The sequence below is a fragment of the Marmota monax genome, unplaced genomic scaffold (assembly GCF_021218885.2).
Source record: "Marmota monax isolate L192 unplaced genomic scaffold, Marmota_monax_Labrador192_F-V1.1 WCK01_AAM20220418_F8-fsc00078, whole genome shotgun sequence".
Lineage (NCBI taxonomy): Eukaryota > Metazoa > Chordata > Mammalia > Rodentia > Sciuridae > Marmota > Marmota monax.
In genome coordinates this window covers 6,847,644-6,872,290 of record NW_026694865.1, presented here as the reverse complement: position 1 = coordinate 6,872,290, position 24,647 = coordinate 6,847,644, and the positions used below count along the sequence as shown (strand labels likewise).

At 34.5% G+C, this 24,647-nt stretch overlaps 1 protein-coding gene across 6 annotated transcripts in view; it reads right to left on the bottom strand.

Annotated features, from left to right (window-relative positions):
* The window catches only part of Csnk1g1 (casein kinase 1 gamma 1), a 151,830-nt gene that overhangs the window by 100,770 nt on the left and 26,413 nt on the right, over positions 1 to 24,647 (bottom strand). For 4 of the 6 annotated variants that reach the window (XM_046426565.2, XM_046426568.2, XM_058573298.1 and 1 more), the window contains exon 2: positions 1,102 to 1,504. In XM_046426565.2, coding sequence (XP_046282521.1) covers positions 1,102 to 1,282 — 181 coding nt within the window. In that variant the 5' untranslated portion in view covers positions 1,283 to 1,504. Of the gene's footprint in view, positions 1 to 1,101; positions 1,505 to 13,006; positions 13,054 to 24,647 lie in introns of those variants that run through there. The other 2 variants (XM_046426566.2, XM_046426569.2) reach the window with 2 other exon arrangements.

Sequence of the window (24,647 nt, the reverse complement as noted above, 5' to 3'; positions counted from 1 at the left end):
CCTCTAAATATAAAGACCCTTTCATTATCCTTGTAAGATCTTAAAATTCCAGGATGCAAGCCTTCCACCAGCAAAAATAAACGCATTCTCGGTTATCACTACACTCAATACCTGTATCCAATGATCTCTGGCTAGTGTAGTAATGTTTCCCTAAGGCTCTCTAAGGCAGATCAGAGGTAAAATTTTTTTTCTCGTATTTTGCAAGATCATCAAAAGCAGCAGAGGCATCAAACAATAATCATCTCATGTTCCCTCTCTCCCTTTCCTCCAAGGGCCAAAGTTTCTTAAAATGAGTCTTCATAATAACCATGGCCCCAACAGCTATGAAGCAAAAGAAAACATTTTAGTCTAAAAGGGGAAATGTTTACATTCTGCAAGCTGATCCCATTCATAAGGTCTTTATCTTCTCTTCTCCACTCATATAGGATAGCTCATTAAAGTGTATATAAATACCCTATATACCTTTTAATCAATCCCATCTTTAAACTGGTTGTTGTCATTATTTATTATTTCACCCACAGATTCACACTTGGTTGGAAAATAAAATTGCATGATTTCTCCCTGGAGTTCTATCTCAATCTTAATGTTTGGAACTCCAAGAAACTGTTTAATGGAAAACTTCTCTATACAGGATACATAGTCTTGCAGACTAAGTCTGGGTATTACTAAGGAAGGATTTACTCTTCTTTTTTCAGGGTAGAGGTTTGAATTAAAGAAAGGACTTACAACCTTCTTAAAGTGTGATTTGAGAAACAACAGTATCTGCATTACATGGGAATTTGTTAGAAATGCAGAATTTAGGGCTCTACCCCAAACCTACTAATCAGAATCTGGATTTTATTGATAATTTGGGTGCTTATATACATATATCATAAAGTCTCAGAATTGGTGAAAAACTTTAAAGCCTATCACACATAGACCTTGAACAATAAAATTATGACTCATAAACTATAGTCCCCTTCACAAATCCTTTATTTCTTATACCAACAGGTCCTACTTAAGAGAAACTTCCCATAAAACTATAAACTGCTTGTCTTGAAACACATCAAGCTTATTATAGCAATTGTTGTTAGTGGAAGCCACTGACAACTGATTTCTTACCTAATCTGAGCTCTCCGAAGTTCCCACACCCTATCTTCTTGCCAACCCTGAAGTTGGGTCCTACCATAAGAACCCCAGAGGATGTCGAGGAGCCAGATGGTCGAGAGCAGTGTGCACTCCTTTGTGCCATGGGTTTAGTTGTCCGTTGTCTTTCATCCTTTTCCCTACTAGGATGGTCCATGATCCTACACGACAAAGTCTCTGTATAAGGAGTAGCCTCAGTGTGTATACCTCTCTTCAATACAAAAGTATGTCCAAATAAATCGTAGTCAGAGAAATATAAGGAGTTCTTTTGGCACCATATTTATGTTTCTAATGTATCTCCAGGAGATGAAAAACCATCGATTAGTTCCTGTAGGACATGTAGTCTGTAGGTCTCAAGCATAGGAGGACATTTTGTAACCTAGGTAAAAATCAAGAAAACATGCAGTTAAAAATTAAATTTTGAAACAAATTGAGAAAGACACCACTAATTAGAATGGATCCTATCCAAAGATGAACAGTGGATAGCTTCCTGAAATAGGTTTTGGTTTCATATCCTCCAACAGTTTAACCATCTGGATTAGTTATTCATGTGTTAACATAAGCTCAGTGGGCTGCAAACTATGGAAACTAAGGAAACACACAAGCCTTTACCACAAAATAGTTTCTTCTAGTAATGTACCTATGACCACTATCCCCAAAAATATTCGTTGGCTTCCTCATCACAGGCTAACAGAAAGATCTAGTGAGGTTTGAGTCAAGTTAAATACAACGTGGACAATTTAATTACACGTTCTCTTCTTTTTAATTTATCTAGAATTTAACCAGAAATGAGGTTACTCACTGCCTCTCTTCCCCATTCCATCATTTATCAAGCACTGGCAGCAATTAGGCAATCGGAAGGAATTCCCCAAACCCTATTAGTACTAAGTGGCCATAGACTAGAGCTTTGAAAAGCTCAATTTTTGGTCTAGCTTTTGATGTGGATTTAGCATGCCATGACAAGACTTTCTAAAGGAGATTCATTATAGAAACTCAAAGAGAAAATAAAGCCAAAAAACTAAAAAATCTTAAACATAAATAACATTCATCCCTACCAGAATTCCCCAGTTTCCCAATTCAGGACTGAACTTATCATAAAAGGTTACAATGAGATCATTTTGATGCTATATTTGATAATCCAAGTGAATATCTGTAATATTATGTTTTGGGTTTTGTACATGGTTTCTGGTTCATTACTCCTATAACCCTTGTTATTTCCTAAGTGATCAAAATAATGTTGGGGTGCTTTAGACCTCAGAGGAAGGCCTCAGAAAACAAAATATTACCTTCCTTTTGCCCTCCTTCCACCTGCTACTTTTTCTCCCCAAGGCAAGCCATAAAAACTGAGTTTCTTTTCCCCAAGGCAAGTTACATTGTGAGCTCTTAGAACTTCCCACAACCAATCTTCTCACCAATCCTGAAGCTGGGTCCTACCATAATTACCCCAGAGCATATCTCCTCTCCAATGCAAGTTCCCTAGCCCCTACTGTGGAGCTGCTGACCGTAAAGAAATTCTCTGACCAACCTGTTTCACAGATGATCATAATATGCCCATTTCAAAAAGCTGGGAGGGAAGAATGCTTCACAGAGAGGCAAAACAATCTGAACAGACTGGCTTACTAGGTTTCCCCACTGTCAATTATTAACATAAAATCATACCCTTTTGTCCAGTAACATTTCTGAACCCTCATCCATGCTTCAACCATGCCTACACAATGAAGTCTTCACAAAAAAGAAAAAGGACAGAACTTGGATAGCTTCTGGATAGCTTTTAACATAACTGTAGACAGGGAGATTCCTTAAATGGTGTTGTACCACCTACAGAGAGCAGGAAAATCCTGTACCACTTGCCCCATACCTCACTCTATATATCTCTTCATCGTATCCTTTATAATAAACCAATATATGCATTTCCCTGAGTTCTGTGAGTCACTTAATAGAATGAACCCAAGGAAGTGGTTGTAGAAAGAAGCCCTATTGATAGCAGTCACTCAGAAACAGAGGTAAAACAACTCAGGGCTTAGGAATGACATCTGATGTGTGGGAGAAGGGGTTCATCTTGGCAACTGTTTCCTCATTTTGTGGGATCTGATGCTATCTCCTGACTATGTCAGAACTGAACTGAATTAGGACATGGACAACCAGATAGTGTCCACTGCTACAGAAATACTTGCTTGCTTGCTGGTTGGAAGAAATCCCCATACCTTTAGGGGTCACAGAAGTCTTCTATGTTGATTATTGAGGTGTGAGAGTAGAAGAAAATCAGTTCTGTTTTCCCAACTCAATACCCTTATGAAAAAAATACTTTTTGTCACATGTTAAATCCATGTTTATGTTTCACTTTCAAAACCATTCTCCTAGCTGGGCATGGTAGCACATGCCCATAATCCCAGTGGTTCCTGAGGCTAAGGCAGGAGGATTGCCAGCCTTAGAAATTAGCAAGGCCCTAAGCATCATAGCAAGATCCTTTATCTAAATAAAAAAAAATAAAAAAGGGCTGAGGATGTAGCATGTAGCTCAGTGTTTACGCGACCCTGGTTTTAATCCCTGATACTGGAAAAAAAAAAAAAAGAAGAAAAATTCTCCCCAAAACTTTAAGAGAACTGAACAATTACTTGGTTATCATTACTAGTACATAACACAGCAAAAATATCTAGACTGTAAGCTTTCTGAGGACACTAGAGATAGGATATAATCAGATAGGATATAATCACAGGTACAAAGCTAAGAGCTGACTGTTCAAGTAGGTACATAATCCAAAAATATAATATTTTTGCTTCATTATAATAGTTAAAATTACTGCTTACTCATCTCTTTTTATTGAGATGAGATTAGCAATTACTAGATTTCCTACATGAACAATATAAAGGATCACAAGTTTGAGGCCGGTCTGCTTCAACTCCCTACCCACCACACACACGCAGTAGCTGGGATTACCTGCACCACTATGCCTGGCTTAAAGTTCTACTTCTTTATCACCACCCACTGCTCAAAATGATTTTCTGGTCCCCATTTATAAACTCTGTAGCTTGTTACTCAATGCCCTTGAATATCAACCATCTCAATCCTCTTTTTAAATAGTACAACATAGGGTTGATGATGTAGCTCAGTGGTAGAGCACTTGTCTAGTATGCATAAGACCCTGGGTTTAATCCCCAATACCACAAGAAACAAAAACAAAAACTACAATATAAATACAAAGAATACATGCCTTATACCTAGAATGGCCTCTTAACTCTTCCATTTGCATTTAAGGCTTGACTCAAGCTTAACACTCCTGGGTTAAACCTTTTATAACCAATTTGTCATTTACACGTGAAACACCACTGTCTCTATCTGTCATTTGTCATCCACCATGTACCAGATTATAATTATGCATACCCTAATATCTAATTTGATTATAAGCTTTTAAGCTTAGGGATCCTGTAATATCTCCTTTAGTTTCTTACATATAATTAAGGTAGTACTTAATAAATATTAAGTTTAATACTTATGTTAGATTTGTTCAAGTATTTGAAAACAGATTTCAGTGACAATCAAATGTGTACAAAACAGAGAACTAGAATTCATCTATTAAGAAGCTAATATTAATTCACTTAAATTCAGTGTTAAGATATGTTAGGATTTCCATTTCACAAGAATATTATATAGTTTATTTACAGTACTAGTTGGTAACATATTAAAAAAAAAGCTTAAGAAGGAGGTTAAACAATACTGAAAGTAAAATTATACTATAACATTAAAAAATGGTTTCTAAGAACAACAGCAAAAAACAAACTATGTTTATTTCTTACATTATTATCTATCTCATATTATTTCTAGTCCTTTTTATTCCTCTAAAAAAAAGTAGAGGAAAGGGGGCTGGGGATGTGGCTCAAGCGGTAGCGCGCTCGCCTGGCATGCGTGCGGCCCGGGTTCGATCCTTAGCACCACATACAAACAAAGTTGTGTCTGCCGAAAACTAAAAAAAAAATATAATATTAAAAAAAAAAGTAGAGGAAAGAAATGATATACACGTAGTAAGTATGTGTTTATTTTTCTAATGAATAACCATTTGACAATAACTTGTAACTTATTTATTAAACATGTTACACACTGTGATGAATCAATAATTGAATTTTTATAGTCAGAGCAGCAAGTTGCTAAAGAAACCTCAATTCTAGTGGTTCCTATTAATTTAGGTATGACTAAATGAGAAGAAAGATGAGATATTTTTTAAAAGTATGAAACTCCACATATTTTTTGAAATCAAAAGTTATATCTTGCTGGTTTGGTGATGTTTGCCTATTCAACACAAAGAAATGATAAATGTGCTAAGCATGGTGACACACACCTATAATCCCAGCTATTTGGGAAGCTGAAGCAGGGGCATTTTAGCCTCAGCAATTTAGTGAAAACTTGTGTCAAAACATAAAAAGGGCTGGGGGGGGGGGGTGAGTGGTAGAGTGCTTGCCTACCATGCACAAGGTCCTGGATGCAATTCCTTATTTGCAAAAAACAAAACAAAACAAAAAACCCAGAAAAAAAGAAAAGGATATAAATTGGATATCTCACCAAAAGGTAAACAGATGGGAAATAAGTGTATGAAAAGATGTTCAATACATGTCACTAGCAAATTGCAAATTAAAACAAGTGAGATACTATTACACACCTATCAGAATGGTGAAAATCCAAAATACTGTGACAACACCAAATGCCTAAAGGAGAATACAGAGTAACAGGAACTTTCATTCATTATTGGTGGGAATGCAAAATGGTACAATCAATTTGGAAGGAATTTTAATGATCTTATAAAATTAAACACAATTTTTATAGATGATCCAGTAATCATACTCCTTGGAGTTTACCCAAATGAACTGAAAATTGATGTCCCACAAAAACCTGCACATAAATTCTTACAGCAGTATTACTTATAATTGTCAAAAACCCCTCAAAATCAAGGATAATTTTAATAGGTCAATGGATAAACAGACTGTGGTAAAGCCATGCAACAGAATATTATTCAACAATTAAAAAAAAAAAAAAAGCAAAATCACCAAAAGACATGGAAGAAAGTTAAATGCTTATGGCAAAGTGAAAGAAGCCAATCTAAAAAGGCTAAATACTATATAACTCTATGACATTCTGGAAAAGGCAAAACTATGGAGACAGTAAAAAGATGATTGGTTGCCTGGTGACAAGAGGGGACAGAGGGATGCCAAGATGAACGGTTGGAGCACAGGAGATTTTCCAGTCGGTGTAACTATTCTATATTAATATTGGCTCATTAACTGTAAAAAATATACCACACCAATGGGATATTTTAATAGGGAAAAATAAAGTGGGGGGAGAGAGAAAGAGAGTAAGAATATGGAAATTCTGAACTTTACACATAATTTTTCTGTAAACCTGAAATTGTTTTTACAAACTAAAAATAAGTCTATTAATTAATATAGCAATAATTTCATCTAAAAACAGCACCAAGAGACTAAAAGTACTTAGGAATCTATTTATATAATACATATAGGATTGGGAATGTAGCTCAGGGATAGGGTGCTTGCCTAGCATATGTAAGACCCTGAGTTTAATCCCTTGCACTGCAAAAATGAAAAAAAAAAAAAAAACATATAAAAACATTTGTGCTCAAAATTATAAACTACCATTGAGAGAAATTAAAAATCTATGTAATTGGAGAGACTGAAAGGTGTGTTCAGGGATTAGAAGTTGTGATGTCAATTTTCCTTAAAGACAATTTTAATGCAACTCATATCAAAATCAATAACATGGTTACAGGGATTAAAACACTGATTAAAAACTATATATGGAAACTGCAAAATAAGTCTATTTTGTTATAGCAGCTAGAAAACTAACACTTGTTGCAACTGCTATAATAATCTTTACACACATGTATATAATTTTATATGCATATAACATACGTATACAATTTTTAATATGTATACATATACAATATAAAAAAAAAGAACATATGGAAAAGCAAAGGACATAGAAATAGCCAAAACAATCTTAAAACACACAGAAAAGGACAAATTCTGTATGATTCCACTTATATGAAATTCTTAATCAAAATCATGAAAACATAAAATGGAAAGGTGGTTGCCAGGGATTGAGGAAAAGTAACAGTAACAGTTTTATAAAATGAAAAAATTCTAAAGCAATATATAACATTGCTGTTGCATGCCACTGTGAATATGATTAACCTTATGGTCTGTACACTTAAAAATGGTTACCAGGGTAAATTTTATGTTATGTGTTTTCCTACTCCAATTAAAAAAAAAAAATCAGAACACAAAGTTGGAAGAATCTACTAATTTCAGAACATATTTTAAAGCTGCAATCATTCATACATACCTGTTATTCCAATTATACAAAGCTCAAGAACAGGAAAAATTAACCTACGGTGAAAGAAACCAGAAGTATTTGCTCATAGAAAGGTGGGTGTTTAATCGAAGAGAACACTAGTCTAATGAATATCCATAGGTATATGCATTTATCAAAACTCACCAAAATGCTGGGCATAGTGGCACACACCTATAATCCCAGCGGCTCAGGAGGCTGAGGCAGGAGGATTGCAAGTTTAAAGTCAGCCTCAGCAACTTAGCAAGACCCACCAAATAAAAAATAAAAAAGGGCTGGGGACATGGCTAAGTGCACCTGGGTTCAATTACAACCCACAAACTCACTAAAGTATTTTTTTTAAAGATCTATATGATGAAAAAAAATCTGTATAACATACTTCAATCTATGTAACATACTTCCACAAATAAAAATACATAGGTCCACTGTAGGGAGGGATGGGGGGAAGGGCAGTATTGTATATCTGATCCTGAAAAGGGTGAGGAGGGCTGGGGATGTGGCTCAAGTGGTAGCGCACTCGCCTAGCATGCGTGAGGCAGTGGGTTCAATTCTCAGCACCACATAAAAATAAAATAAAGATATCATGTCCACCTAAAACTAAAAAAAATAAATATTTAAAAAAAAAAAAAAAAAAAGAAAAGGGTGAGGAAGGCAGCACATGTGGTCAGAGCCCAAGCATGGAAAGTACAATCCAGCATGCTATATTGGCACATGCACAAGGTGAGGATGGCATCCATGTGAAAGAAGAAGTCTGGAACAGAGTACTGGAACCCAAATAGAGTAAGAAGAGTAGCAATGAGAGAGTAGTTACATAAAGGCAGAGTGACTAAATAGGTAACATATTGAGGACAATTATGGTCAAATTTCTCAGTATAAAAGAATTTAAAAAATGGAAAAGGAAATAACCTAGAATGAAACGTGATGCTGGATGTGCATCAGAAGTATCAAAGTAAACTCATTACGTTTTATACACACACAACAGACAAATATAGCAATAAAATAATTACTATCTCCCTAGCTAGGTGTAGTGGCGCATGCCTGTAATCCCAGTGGTTCAGGAGGTGGAGGCAGAAGGATCTCGAGTTCAAAGTCAGCCTCAGCAATTTAGCCAGGCACTAAGCAACTAAGTGAGACCGTCCATCTCTAATAAAATACAAAACAGGGCTAGGGATGTGGCTTAGTGTTTGAGTACCCTGAGTTCAGTACCCAGTACCAAAAAAAAAAAAATACCATCTCTATCCACTAACAGGACCTGAGGAGAACAATACCCAATAGCAATGAACATATCTGACAAACACCATTCTCAAGTAAAAGGACCGAGGGATCCTTGGAGAAATGCTAAGTTTAGAGTTGAGGAAGCTAACAGAGTATAACATGAGCCTAAAACATGAAAATAAAGAAACAGTCAATGAATGATAGTAATATGTCAAAAGAATACATATGCAATCTTGTAGGGAGGGCTCCTACTGGCCAAATGTGAATATCAACATAAATGATACATAAGATTATAACCCACCCAATAAAGGAGTAAATCAAAAATTTATAAGATATAGTTGAATAAATTACAAGTTTGATTAGTAATGTGATATTTACTTAAGACTTGAATTAACTTTTCCTAAAATATTTAGCATAATTTTTAAGTGGATCCTTTTTCTATATATAATATTGGGGCAACTGGCAATACTTTTTAAGGGGAGTCTGAGGATTGGATATACTGTGGTTATTTAGAAAATACATGCTTAAATGCTGGGGCTTATGGGATATTTTGTTAGGGAGAAAATGTTCTTTGTACTGTATTTGACAAAAATGCATTGAAAACATTGTCTACTTAATCTGTAATATTTATTTTTAATGAATTTTTCTTTATAATGTTCATCTTTGGCAGTCACTGGATCCTTCCCCTGAAAAAGTAAATTAAAATAAAATTAATGGCTTTAGGTTTATGTCTTCAGTTCTCTTACTTTTTCAGTAAAAAGAACTAATCTCATTCCCATAATCAGTCAACAGCTATGTTTTCAGACTACCTGCACATTTTACAAATAAGCAAAAAAGTTGGGTTAAAATATGATGACACTTTATTTTCCCTCTAGTTCTATCATTCGTTTACTCTCATTTTATTTGTTTTGTGATTTCATCAACTTAGGAGGGTTCTCACTCTCTAGCAGCCTCTTCCAGTCTTTTTTTTCTTTACTCTGCTTATATACCACAATCTATAATTTCTATCACTATTCAGCCAAAGCCTCCATAGTGTGTGAATCTTACTACTGATTGTCTATGCTGCTGAGTACTGACAGAGAAATATGTTACAACTGGTACCATTATAAATATGTGGTCTCCTAATTCACCAGAATCCTGAACAATGCTATACAGTTTTTCTGATGTTTCCTTATCCTTAGCAGGTGATCCTATATTTCATTTAAGAAATAAAAGCCAACCTACTGGGAGAGGTATGGGCTGATATGCCATTTTAAAAGAATTCTTATAGTATTTAAATTTTAAGTAAAAATTAATCATAATACATTTGACCTCCTTCAAATCCCATTTTAAACAATCTATAAATAGAAAATAATATTGACCAACTTATACAGTCATATCATGGGCATACGGCAATAAATAAATTCCACTATTATAATTATAATGCACCAATAAAAATATGGCAAAAGGGTAAAAAAATCATTAAAATCTTGCTAAAATATGTCATAATCATATATATATATCAGTGAATATATGTAGCAAAATAAAAAGAAAGAAAAATTTTAATAGAATGTGTAGCCCAATCTCACCTACCATTATACCCAACGGGAGAAATGAATTTTATTCCCTCAGACTCTGTTCACAAGGGCTCTTACTGTATAGAATCTCATAAGAAATATAATTTTAATGTTTAAAGATATGTATGTATTTTTCATAAAATGTAGCTGTAGAACACACAACAATTTCATCTGGTGCTCAAGTAGAAAACAGAATTTGATCCAACATTGGAAGAAAAACTGACCACACTAGACTTATTTAAAGGCAATATATGTGTTCCTGAAAAATATATGTGACCATACATGATATTAATCTCATGTCATGAGCTGAGATCCAAATCATGAGTAAGATCTGACTCTTGTATATTGATGAGGCCATTTACCAAGTATTATTATTAATGAGAAACTAGAATCAACTTAATGTCCTTGACTAGGAGAATTGTTAAATTCCAATGTACCTATGCTGTGGAACATTAAGTATATAGCTGTTGAAAAGAAAAAAGGAGATCTATGTCTTAGTGTGGAAAGAGTAAAATATCCTATTAGGTAAAAGGGCCTATTGCAGAATAAAATGTATAGTATGATCCTGCAAAAACAAGTAAAATAAAAACAAATTAATACTGAATTCTTTTGCAAACACTCTTTCCACGAATATGTTTGCACATACTTCGAAGTCTGTAAAAATTAACAGCAGTTTACTTTTGAGGGATAGGGTCAAAAGGAAAAGAATGAAACTTTTTTAGTAATTTTTTTCCAACTTTTTTAGTAATTTTTTTCCTTTGTCAATTGCTGGGGATAGAACCCAGGGTAGATCCTTCCAGATCTGGTACTTGCTCACTTTTCCAGCTTCATTTCTGTTAATTCCTCCCCTTATATTATATGTTAATGAATATTGAAGTACTTCAATTCTTCCAAATGGCCCTGGATCCTTCTTTACCCTGCTCTTCATTATGTTAACTTATGGGCATATTTAACTTTCATCTTAAATAATCTTTTACCTAATACAAACAATTACAGTACTACTTGAGTACCCACCAATAGCACTAATATGGTACAATGTAATTGTTTATGCACCTGTGTATTAACTTTGTGAAGGCAGGAACTATTTGTTATCACATTCTCCATTTTATTCACTGGGCCTAGCACAGTTAGTTCTCAAATATTTAGTGATTAAAGAGAAATACAAATGAATAATTGACTTCCCAATTCTGTTCTCAACTAATGAACAGAAATTCAAATTACAAAGATCCTAATTCCTATCATCATTCTGAGAAGGATAAACATATTACAAATATCATGACAATTATATCCTGCTTTAATTGTCTGAAATGTTATTATTATTAAAAAGACAACAGTCCTGAGAAAAATAAATTTTCACCTATATGTCATAAGAGACCATCAAAAGCTGAAAACTAATGACCAAGATAATGGTTTTATTTTAGATCCAATTCTAAGTATTCTCATGTGGGAGTTTCTCTGACATTATAAATATTTAGTTCCAAGCCATGAGAAACAATTATTTAATTTAGGCACAAAGTTGATAAGGTAGACGACCAATGCCAAAAATCTGCATTTTTATTGTCAGCCCCAACACCAATTTGTTTTCCTCCATTCAATTCACCTTCTATCATAGAAAAAGGGCATACATAAAATATACAGTAGCTTACAATGGAAGAAAAACAGATTTAATTGATTTACATATGTTCTTTTTTGTATTACTTCTACATGAATCCTACAGAATGACAGCAATTATTGAAGGAGTTTGAATCATGTCCAGATGTCAAAAAGAAAAACTACAGCACCTACATTTATTTAAAGTGTTCCTAAGTCAATCAATAAATATTTAGTGAGTGCCTCCTGGGTGCCTAAAAACTGGTAAAGTTAGAACAGTGAACTCCACATGTATAATTCCTTTGCTTATAGAGCTTACAGTGTAGAATGGACATCACAAATAACCACAGGAATAAAAGTATTACAAATCTGAACTATAGTGCAAATTAAACAGAGTTGCTGAAAGAAAGTTCATATTGCTGTTTTGGTACTAGAGATTGAACTCACAGGTGCTTTCCCATTGAGCTACATCTCCAGCCCCATTCATTTTTTTATTTTGAGATAGGGTCTCAATCAGTTACCAAAGATGGCCTCAAACTTGTGATCCTCGTGCCTCAGTCTCCTGAGTCACTGAGATTGCAAGCATGTGCCACTATGACCAGCCTGAAATAAAGATTATGGGTGAGTCAGAACAAGTTTTAGATAGAGGGTGGTAAGGACTTTATGAGAAGCCATTTTTAAACAGTGTCCTCAAGATGAGAAGGTACCAATCTTGTCAAGAGCTAGTGACATAGCCTTGATACAGAAGGATTAATAGCCTATAAAGAAAGGCTGCTGGTGAACGAAAACCAATGAAATGGGGATTACAGTGAGCAAGGTGAGGAGGTAGCAAGAGTTCACTCACTATTCAGTCCTTTCTGTAGGACTGATAGCAATGATAGCAATGAAAAGTCATTTAAGCAAGGAAATGACATTTATACTTAAAGGAATGTAGGCATTTAAATTTTACAAATGACTGAGTGTTGTGTGACCTGTTCAATGGAGTCAACCTGGATGTACCTGCCTTAGTAAAGACAATCATCTCTTTTCATAAAGAAAATTAAGGCTCAGAAAATGTATGGTCACTGTGTGAAAGTCCAATCCAGCCAGAGAAGTCCAAATCCTGAGCGCTATAGTCCTTCTTCCACACTTACCAAACGACCCTGCTTGCCCACTCACTTACTCACCCATTCAGCCCCATTGAGTCAAAAGTGTACTGGCCTCAACTGTCCTCCTGAAATAATAAAAAACAGATGTGTGTGGTAATTTTTAAATATTTTCATAAATTTTTTGCCAGGCAGCCTAATCTTCCCTCCCTTAAACACCTTAGTTTCTTCTATTTCCCATATTCAATTTAATAAATAGTACATTTATGTCCTCTTTTTGTGGCAAAATTTCTCTTTGAGGACATATTTGTGTTTTCTTAAGTAGTTTTATTGACTTCAGCTCACATGCCATATAATTCATCTACGTAAAGCACACCTCTGTCTTAAAAATAATTTTTGAACAGGAGATTTCAAATTTTGTCTTAGCCCACAGTTAGTGCAATTAACTTAATCTAATCAGCTACTCTAGTTGCTTTATACATTTCATCACTTGATAGGGTGTGGAAGGGAGCTGTACACCTGAAAAGGATTTTATAAGACTAAATGACTGTTATCATACCTTTGGACCTTACCTCTAAATCTTATCTAAGTTTGGTGCAGGGGCTTCTTCTATTAGAAGCTTTTATCAGAGAGGAGGGAAAATACTAATTTAAATGTGTATTTTTTCAAATGATCAATATAAATAAATTACATACAATTTCTTTAATAGCTGTGCTATTGTAGTCTCAACACACAAACCATGTACCCAATTAACTTTCTTTTCCCTGTGACTTACTAGTAGGGTTTATTCAAACTGTATGTGGTTCTAACAACAGTATGTGATACTCTCTGAAAGGATAGTTGCAAATGATTTTCTTTCTATATGGTCTAAATTGTATTATTACTGGAAGACGTTTATCAAAATTTGTGACATGAAATTAGAGAAGTAATCTGATTTCCATCACCCCAATAAAATTTTCTCTGTGATTCTTTCTTTAATGCTACTACTAGTAGTAGTACAAGAAGCAGCAACAACAGTATTTTTGGTTAATTCATTATACTATATTGGTTTGGAAAGTGGTTAGGCTGAAGGGCTGATAGGCATAAAACTGTGTTTATATCATGTTTCCTAAAGAAAATTTACTATGTAAAAATGTAGACGCATTCAGGTTCAACTTTATTGTGAAGTTTAATAAAATCTGGTTTTATTTAGATTCCCATCCAATTAGATTTTGAGTTGACTTCTTGTTACTTCATAAAACTTGTCACATTTGGACTGGGGTTGTAGCTCAGTGGAGAGCGCTTGCCTAGCACATGTGAGGCACTGGGTTTGAGCCTCAGCACTACATTAAAAAAAATTAATAAAATAAAGGTGAAAACAAATTTTGTTACATTTGATTTTTATCAAACTACATGTATCTTCCAACTATTAATAAATCGTATATACTCTCAAAAATGTACCAGGCACTGGGACGCACACCTATAATCCCAGAGGTTTGGGAAACTGAGGCAGGACGATCCTGAGTTCAAAGCCAGCCTCAGCAACTTAATAAGGCCCTAAGCTACTGAGGGAGATCCCGTCTAACTAAAATATTTAAAAGTCTGGGGATGCGGGTCAGTGGTTAAGTGTCCCTAGGCTCAATCCCTGGAAACAAAAATATTAAATTAAATAACAATGTGACATCCTAAGGATATGCAAAAGAAATAAACCTTTCTTGTTTTTTTTTTTTTCCAAAAATAGAGTAGCACCTTTGGAACAAATAGGCTCCGAGTGTGATTATTTTAAGGACACAATATTTGTTTGTTTAAGAATTAGATAAATTTAGGGCTGGGGTTGTAGCTCTGTGGCAGAGTGCTTGCCTTGCATGTGTGAAGCACTGGGTTCAATCCTCAGCACCACATAAAAATAAACAAAATAAAAGCATGCTATCTACCTTTACTAAAGAAATTAGCTAAATTTATAATTTTACCCCCTTGTATTTATGTTATAGACATAAAATATACTATCTTTCTCTTGAAAAAATATAAAAGGAAAATATTGCTTACATAAAGGATTTTTTTCAAACGAATGACAGCTTAAGTAGATGAAGGCTTTTTCTTATTCTCCAGGTTAATCTACTGAAATAGGCACATATCAAGAAATAAACAGATACTGAATGTCACAAGGGATGACTATTGGGAAAGACTATAGTAGTAAAGTGAACAGTGAGTGTCTCTCCTAAAGGGCACAGCTAACTCTTTGAAGCTGCTGAGTTTAGTCATTTAATATTATAGACCCAACACTGCCAAGTCTGATTTTTCAGAAATTTTAATGAAACTTTCCAGTTTTTTATGATTGGTTTTTAATTTTTTAATTTTTCTCTTTCTGGTACTGGGGATTAGATGCGCTCAACTATTATACTACATCCCCAGTCCTTTTTATTTTTTGAGACAGGGCCTAGACTTAAACTTGTGATCCTCTTGCCTCAACCTTGCCAGTAGCTGGGATTACAGGCATGTACCACTGGTACCTGGCAATCTGTTGATAATATTTAAAAATTTCAACACACAACAAGACCCACTGGTGCATGTCTGAAATCCTAGGGTACTGAGGAAGTTGAGACAGAAGACCTACAAGTTTGAGTGCAGCCAGGGCAACACAGGAAGACCCTGTCTCAAAACAAAAAGTAAAAAGGGTTAGAGATGTAACTCAGTGGTAAAGCACCCCATGGTTCAAACCCCAGTTCCAAAAGAAAACCAAAACAAAAATTTAAACACTGTCAGAACTACCAGTTTGTAACCTCTGATGTAAAGTTCTTAAAGACAGGTAAGTGGTATACAACTATATTCCAGGATATTCAGAAACTGAAGCCGGAGGATCACTTAAGCCCAGGAATTCGAGACCAGCTTGGGTAACACAGCAAGACTCTATGTCAAAAAATACACAACTTTAAGATAAAAATAAAGTTTTCAAAGTAAAATATGGCTTTTAAAGTAAAAAGGCCAGGGTGGGAGCTCATTAAAAAACACAACTATTTAAAATAGAAAGTACCTAGTTTACCCCAGCAATGAAGTCTTAATATGAAAAGTTAAGAATCTGAAATATAAATTATAAATATTGCCTTTCTACAGAGAAGTTCAGAATTGCATGTTTAGTTTTGTTAACTAAATTTAATTTATTTCTGTTTCCTATTCAAGGAAAACTTCCCACATCTCAATTTCAAATCGAAAAAAACAATTTAACATTATTATTCTAAGGAAATGAGCTGAGTTCAAAATAAAAGCTTATTCTACAATAAGATAATGAAAGCATTTGTATGCCAAACAGATGGGTTTAAGATATAAAAGGAAAAGGTCATTAGTTATAATATATCACATAAAATTACCGTGTGCTGTTGGTTGATGTGAATGTTGCTGCTTCTGATAATGGGCTAAGATCTTTTAGAAAATACCAGGCTATTTTCAGTATAAATGCATTCAGGTTTTTGTCAACAGGAATTAACAGAAAGTAAAATTTATTATATAAAGTGCTGTAAAATGATGGGCTGGAGTTGTGGCTCAGTGGTAGAGCGCCTGCCTAGCATGCGTGAAGCACTGGGTTCGATTCTCAGCACCACATATAAGCAATTAAATAAATATAAGTTCATCAATAACTAATAAAAAATATTTTTTAAAAAGGGAAAATATAAAATTCACTTACAACATGCCTATAAGCTCTTAATATAAGCTCTTAATATAAGCTCTCTTAATATTTCCTGTTTGTCACAGTATCCCTTGCTGCCAACAATGGGCCTAACACATAGTAGCTGCTCAATAAATATATGATAAAAGGAATTAATAACACTAATCTTAGTTCATATATCTATCACTATACTAACTGATTGTGGCCTATCAAACTAGATTGTGTAATTGTATAGAACCAGGGGCTGCTCTTTTTCTTATATACCTACAGTGTTAGTACTGTGTGAGAGTAAATAAATGTTTAATTGAACTGTTTTCAATTAACTGAAATTCACCTAACAAGTATCCTCAATTAACTAGATCCTATCCCTATTATTTTACTCCATACTCTAATTACAATAAAATTATAAAACAATGAAACCACAATATGCTCAAAACTTATAGTTCATACTGGACATACTTCTTTCTAACCTTCTTTCTTATTTGTTTTAAGCCCAAGAATTCTATAGGATTGAGGATATATGCTACCTGCCATTAATACCTTCTTATATCCCAGAATATACTTAAAATAATCTAAAGATAAAAGTGTAGATTAAAATAATTAGCTAGGCCTAGTGGTGCATGCCTGTAATTCCAGCAGCTCAAGATGCTGAGGCAGAAGGATCACAAGTTTGAAGCCACCCTCAGCAATTTAGCCAGGCCCTAAGCAACTTAGTGAGACCCTGTCTCAAAATAAAAACTAAATAGGACTGAGGTTAAGTGCTCCTGGGTTCAATCTCCAGTACCAAAAAATAAATACAAATAAAAGGTGATACAGATATAACAAACACAACTTTTATTAAAAATGAAGTTTACTTTTACTCACAAGTTGATAATACCTCTATGGAAAATTCACAGTTTTAGTCACATTGCTACAGAAAAATCATCTAATAGAGTGATCCAAAAACGCTGAATTAGCAAAAAGATTTACATTACAATCCTTAAAATTCATAGACTTTTTGGACAAAATCTTCCTTTACATATATTTCATAAATGTCTTTATATATATATGTTTTTTATTATAAAAACACATGCTTGGGGACTGGAGTAGTGGCTCGTGGCAGAGCACTTGCCTATCATGTGTAAGGCACTGGGTTCAATTCTCAGCACCGCATATAAATAAATAAAATAAAGTTCCATTGAAAGCTAAAAAATATTTAAAACAAACAAGAAAACAGAAAAACACATGTTTGTTACTTAAAAAAAGTAGAAATGTGATGAAAGAAACGAAAAGTTAAAAAAAAAAAAGGCTACTGATAAGTTTTTTTTCCAATCATATACTAACATTTTTGTTTGCTTTTTGGGGGGATAAAAATACTTATCCATAATAAAACATACTGGTCACTTTAAACATTAGCAAGTGTACAAATTGTATCAATGGTAAATAACAGTATCTATCACTTTAAACATTAGCAAATGTACAATTTGGTTGCATTAAATACATTCACAATACTTTGCAACTATCACGATTATCTATGCATAACATCTTTTCATCTTTCCCAATATCATGTACTCATAAAGTACTTCATTTTTTCTCAGTTCTCTGTTGCCCTGGTAACCTCTATTCTACTTTCTCTATGAATAAGTCTATTTTATGTACCTTATATAAGTGGAATCATACAACGTTTGTCCTTCTGGTCTGACTTTACCAAGTATACTGTTTCAAGGTCCCTTCATGTTGCAGCATGTATCAGAATTTCTATCCTAAGGCTCAATAATATTCCATTGTATGTACATTGCCACATTTTGTTTATCCATTTGCCTATCAATGATCACTTGTGTTGTTTCTTCCTTTAGGTTTTGTAAATGTTGCTGATACAAAAATGTTCTACAGATATCTGTTTTAGACTCTCTAATTCTTTTGGATATATAGGTATGAGTAGCATTACAAGGTCAAATAATACATAGTTCTATATTTAACTTTTTTGGACTGTGTTTCACTGTGGCTATACCACTTTATACTCATACCTGCAATATATAATGTTTCCAATTTCTCCACATACTCACCAATACATGTTATTTTCTGTGTTCTTTTTTTCTTTTAAATAGCCATAATAAGGGGTATAAAGTGGTACCTAGTATTACAGATACGCTATTACAGATATGCAATAAGTATCTGGGAATATAAAGATAGACAACTTGGTAGTTAAAAATACTATCTAGAAGCAATAGGGAAAAAAAGTTAAACGTAAGAAGGAAGGGGGAAAAAAGAGCTGTAGGAAAGAATTGGGAGTTACAAAGGGATAGTCAATAGAATATAGTCTTAGTACAGCGGTGTTCTCAACGCATGGTCACTATATCAGCATTATGAACATTATCTGACAGTTTGTTAAAAATGCAAGTTCATGGGTCCCAGCTTCGCAACAGATGAATTAGAAACTGGGGGTGAGACTCAACAATCTGTATTTTAAATAAACCCCAGATGACTCTGATACACACTAAAGTTTTAAGGCCACTAATGTAGTCTGTAATTTGTCATTAAGTTTAAATAAAAGGAAAGAGGAAGAATAGTAGCACATGCTGACAACTGTCAGAAGTCAAATTGCATAGGACCTAATATGCTAAATAATAAATTAGTAGGAGCACTAAGAGTACTCAACTTCTGAAACTCTGTTTCCCTCTTAATTACCACTATCTTTGGGGCTGGGGCTGTAACTCAGTGGTAGAGTGCTTGCCCAGCAGATGTGAGGCACTGGATCGGATCCTCAGCACCATGTAAAAATAAATAAATAAAATAAAGGTATTGTGTCAATCTACAACTAAAAAAAAAATAATTAATTAATTTAAAAAAATTGCCACTACCCTCAACAACTGGAGAATTCATTCAAGTTCTTACAGAATATTTTTGAAACTTAACTAGGTACTATGTCCAAAGCACTAAGTTATATTCACACATTTTTGTTTGTTTTGTGCTGGGACTGCTAAGAATGTGTTCTATCAAAACAAATTTTAATATTACATTTTCATTATCATTTAGTTTTAAGTATTATTAAACTTCCATCATTATTTATGCAACCTCAATTGTTATGTAGAAGTGTATTTTTAAACTTACAAACTTTCTTCTTTTTTGAGACAGTTTGCCAAAGCTGGCCTCGAACCTACCATTCTCCTGCCTCAGCTTACCTAGTCAATGGGATTACAAGCATGCACCACCTTGCCCACTTATTTTTAAAGTCACCTTTTATTAAAAAACTGAGTTCTAATTTAATTTGTATTGTCTTCAGAGAAGGTGATCCATATAATAAATACTCTCTGAAATTTGTTGATATTTTCAGGGATACTTTTAATACTCATTATCTCGCATCATCAGAATTTTGTTTGTGTGTTGTGTGTGTGTGTGTTGCTGGGGACTGAACACGCTAGGCAAGCACTCTATTGTTAAATATAGCATCCATCCCACATTATCAGAAATTTTGGTTTCGGGGCTGGGGATGTGGCTCAAGCGGTAGCGCGCTCGCCTGGCATGCGTGTGGCCCGGGTTTGATCCTCAGACCACATACAAACAAAGATGTTGTGTCCGCCGAAAACTAAAAAATAAATATTAAAATTCTCTCTCAAAAAAAAAAAAAAAAAATTCCCCAGGTCTGAATCCTTTGGAATAAAATATAAATTCAAACATTAAAAAAAAAAAAAAGAAATTTTGGTTTCTATAAAGTACTACCATAAGTGTATATATAATATTGATTCCTCAAAACTTGAATATAATGTTCTATATTCATCCAGTAAGTCAAACTTTTGGGTTTTTTTTAATATTTATTTTTTAGGTGTAGATGGACACAACACAATGCCTTTATTTTTATGTGGTGCTGAGGATTGAACCCAGGTCCCGCCCGTGCTTGGTGAGTGCTCTAACGCTGAGCCACAATCCCAGCCCACAACTTTTGTTGTTTTAATGTCAAAACTCCTAGTTTGATGGTAAATTATTTTTTTCTTATAGTTGTTATTTTTGGTTTTTGTCTATTGTTCTGGTACAAATAACTTTAGAATTCTAACATCTTCCTAGAAAATGAAAACTTTTTTATTTTACAGTTCATTAATATGATACCTTTGGAGGGGCTGGGATTGTGGCTCAGTGGTAGAGTGCTCACCTAGTGCAAGGCCGTGGGTTCGTTCCTCAGCACCACATAAAAAAAAAAAAAAAAAAGATATTGTGTCCAACTACAGCTAAAAAATAAATACTAAAAATATGATACCTTTGGGAAAAGGTATCATATTTTATTGAATTTATTGACACACAATGCACATTGGTAGTTGCTTGGAACTCGGGGTGGGATGGAAAAAAATTTTTTTAACATATATTTTTTAGTTGGACACAATACCTTTATTCCACCTATTTATTTTTAATTAGTGCTGAGGATTGAGCCCAGGGTTTCGCACGTGCGAGGCGAGCACTCTACCTCTGAGCCACAACCCCAGCCCCGGGATGGAGAAATTTTTATAATTATATGATGTGGTAAAAGACAGCTGGTGTCCTCCCCAATATCCAGTCTTTACTCTTTTCCTTAGTAAGGAGAGTACAGTTGTATTGTGGACAGTCGTGTGCTGCTCTTAAAAAACCATTTCCTAACTGCCTTGTAGCTAAGTGCAAATGAAGGTGTCGAGTGGAACTTTCAAGAAACTACTTTATAAAATGGCATGATACCTTGCATGTGCTCTATCCACACTCAAACTTTCTTCTACGAGCAATCTTTGAAAGCTAATGCATCAAGTAACCATCCTGAACCATAAAGTCAATACATGCTAAAGATGGGGATACAGAAACAAAGAAGTATAGTTTGGTGATAAAATTAACCATAATCAGCTCTAGCCTTGCAGTCTCTAGTCTCTTTTAAATGGGAGAAAAATGAATGTCTGGTCAGGTGCACATGCCTATAACCCCAGCAGCTCTGGAGGCTGAGGCAGGAGAATCACAAGTTCAAAGCCAGCCTTAGCAACTATGAGGTGCTAAGCAATTCAGTGAAAGTCCGTCTCTAAATAAAAATAAGAACTAGGGCTAGGGATGTGGCTCAGTGGTTGAGTATCCCTGAGTTCAATCCCCAATACACTCTCCCTGCCAAAAAAAAAAAAAAAAGAATATCGTCTTTAAGACACTGTTACTTCCATCTCTACCCTGCTGCAAAAAGCAATTCCCATCTGAAATATTGATACTATTATTTCAAGGATGATCCCTACTCTACAGTCTATTTTATTACAGATTGAGAATTCCTACTCTAATTAAAACTTAGAAATCCAAAATGTTCCCAAATCAAAAACACTTTGAGCACTAACATGATATAAGTGGTAAATTCCATACCCAACCTCAAAACTCCTTGAAGATTAAAAATATTATATAAATCACTTCAGTATATGTGAATAAGATGTGTACAAAACATAAATTTAGTGTATAGACTTGTGTCTCATCCTCAACAAAACTTCTTGGGCATATGCAAATATCCGAAAGTCTGAAAAATTCCAAAATCTTGAAACATTTCTTGCCCAGGGCATTTCAGATAACAGATACTTGACCTACAATTTAATTATACCAATTTCTTCCCATTTTTATTTTGCCAGAAATATAATTTTCTATTATTTTATCTTCAACTTGCCTCTGTTCTAATTTAAGTTTTAATTTAACATGCTATTTTAATGCAGTTGGCTTAGAGTTTTACATACAGCCTCACAATCTTTTCTCTTTTTATTTTTTTGAAGTACTGGGATTTAACACAGGGGCATTTTAATATTAACCTACATCCCAAGTGCTTTTTTTTTTTTCTTTGAGAGAGGGTCTAAGTTGCCCAAATGGCCTCAAATTTGCTATCTTCCGGCCTTATCCTCCTGAATAGCTAAGATTACAGCTGAGCCAATATTTGCATTTTAACTAGAATATTTAATCCACATTCCTTATGATCACTGATATATATGGCTTTATTTCTACCACATTAGTTCTACGATATTTTTGTCCTATACTTTTCTTTCTCCTTTGTTTCCTATTATTTGAGGTCTTCCTCTCCCATTCCACTTGCTCTCCCCACTTGTGATGGGGATCAAACCCAAACACTCATACATTCTAGGCAAGCACTCTACCACTGAGCTATATATCACCATCCCTCTATTACAACTTTAATTCTTCCAGGAGCTATTCTTTATCTCAAGAGCCTTAATTTAATCACATTTACAAAGTCTCCTTTGCATTTAAGGTGACCTTCAGGGATTCAGAGGATAAAGACAAGGACATCTTTGCATGGTCATTTTTATGCTTACCATACATATATGTCAGACCTTTTCAGTCTTTTTCATATATATCTTATTTTTTTTTATTTTTTATTTTTTTAAACTTTTGTTTTTTAAATTTAAGAGAGAGAGAGAGACAGAGAGAGAGAGAGAGAGAGAGAGAGAATTTTTTTTAATATTTATTTTTTAGTTTTCGGCGGACACAACATCTTTGTATGTGGTGCTGAGGATCAAACCCGGGCCACACGCATGCCAGGAGAGCGCGCTACTGCTTGAGCCACATCCCCAGCCCCACCCATATATCTTAAATAGATATTTTCTAATCTCTTTTGCATTCCTGTACTGCATTCTCAATATTTTTACAACTCTCTTTTAATCTACTTAATACGCTATTAAATCCATCTTTAAATTTATAATTTTAATCATTACAGATTAAATTGCTAGATTATATCAGAGATTTTGGACAATCCCTTGTTATCCAATCATATTTTCAATTCTCCCATTTGTTTCTTCAGACATATTAAATATATTATATTCAGTATCCAACAATGACAATCCCTGAAGTCTTTCTGGGACTGATTTTGGTGTTCTGTCGTACTCATTTCCTCAAGTGCTTTGTGAATTATTAACAGGAAGCTTCGTACTCTGGGATATTATCAATGATAATTCTTTAAGGATTTTGAAGGGATTTTTCCTCCTGAAAAAAATCTGGATTCACTTATATCTCTGCCTGGTTATAGTATCAAGCTTAACATTTTAGAACAAGTCTAAGCCTCAAGTTTCTTTTCAAGTCACATATGTTGTGGGGTTCCAATTTTTAATGAAATCATGTCTCTAATTAAAAATGTTCAGGACAAACTTATTTCTCCCAAAAGTCATAGTTAAGGATGAGAGGTGATAAGTTCTCTGAATAGCTCTCTTTGCTAGGCTGATTTTTTTTTTCCTGGCTCCCCTTTTGCAGAGGGTATTCAGCCTTTTTAGGGTTATGATTTTAAGAAGATGAATCTCTGATCTTTATCCCTATATTCACGGCTCCTATCTGCTGTCTCCTAAGTTCTACATGTACCTCTTTAAAACCAATTATGAGAGTCATCTGCAACTAGAAGATGCCCTTAGGGGAGCAGGCACCTGGAGCTTAGTGATCATTTGGTTTTTTTACCTTGTTTTTTTGCCACCTCAGCCGTACTTTTAAAAAAAATATTTTTCAAATAAATCCATCATTTTTAGGTAGTGAAGAGTAGGAAGACTTTTTTTGGGGGGGAGGCAGAGGTAACCAGGGATTGAACTCAGGGGTATTCGACCACTGAGCCACATTCCCAGCCCTACTTTGTATTTTATTTAGAGACAGGGTGTCTCACTGAGTTGCTTAGCACCGCAACTTTACTAAGGCTGCCTCTGAACTCGAAATTCTCCTATCTCAGCCTCCCAAGCCTCTGGGATTATGGGCCTGTGCCACTATGCCTGGCATAGGAAGACTTTTTTATTAAAGGTAGTTTCCCATATTACTGGAAAGTAATTTGGTTGAAAACTTAACTGCTAATGTTAGATTACATTATGCCAAAGTTTCTGAAATTATAACCTACCTATGTATCTCTTTTCCTTACTTACTCTTTCCTTCTTTGACCCCTTCCAAAGTTCCTCTCTAAATGCAAGCCTATAATCCCAGCTTCTCAGGAGGCTGAGGAAGGAGGACTGTAAGTTTAAGATCAGCCTGGGCAACTTAACAAGACCCTGTATCAAAATAAAAATTTTTAAAAAGTGCATGGGAATGTAGTTCTGTTATAGAATGCTTGCCTAGTATATGTGAGGCCCTGAGTTCAATCCCCAATATTAC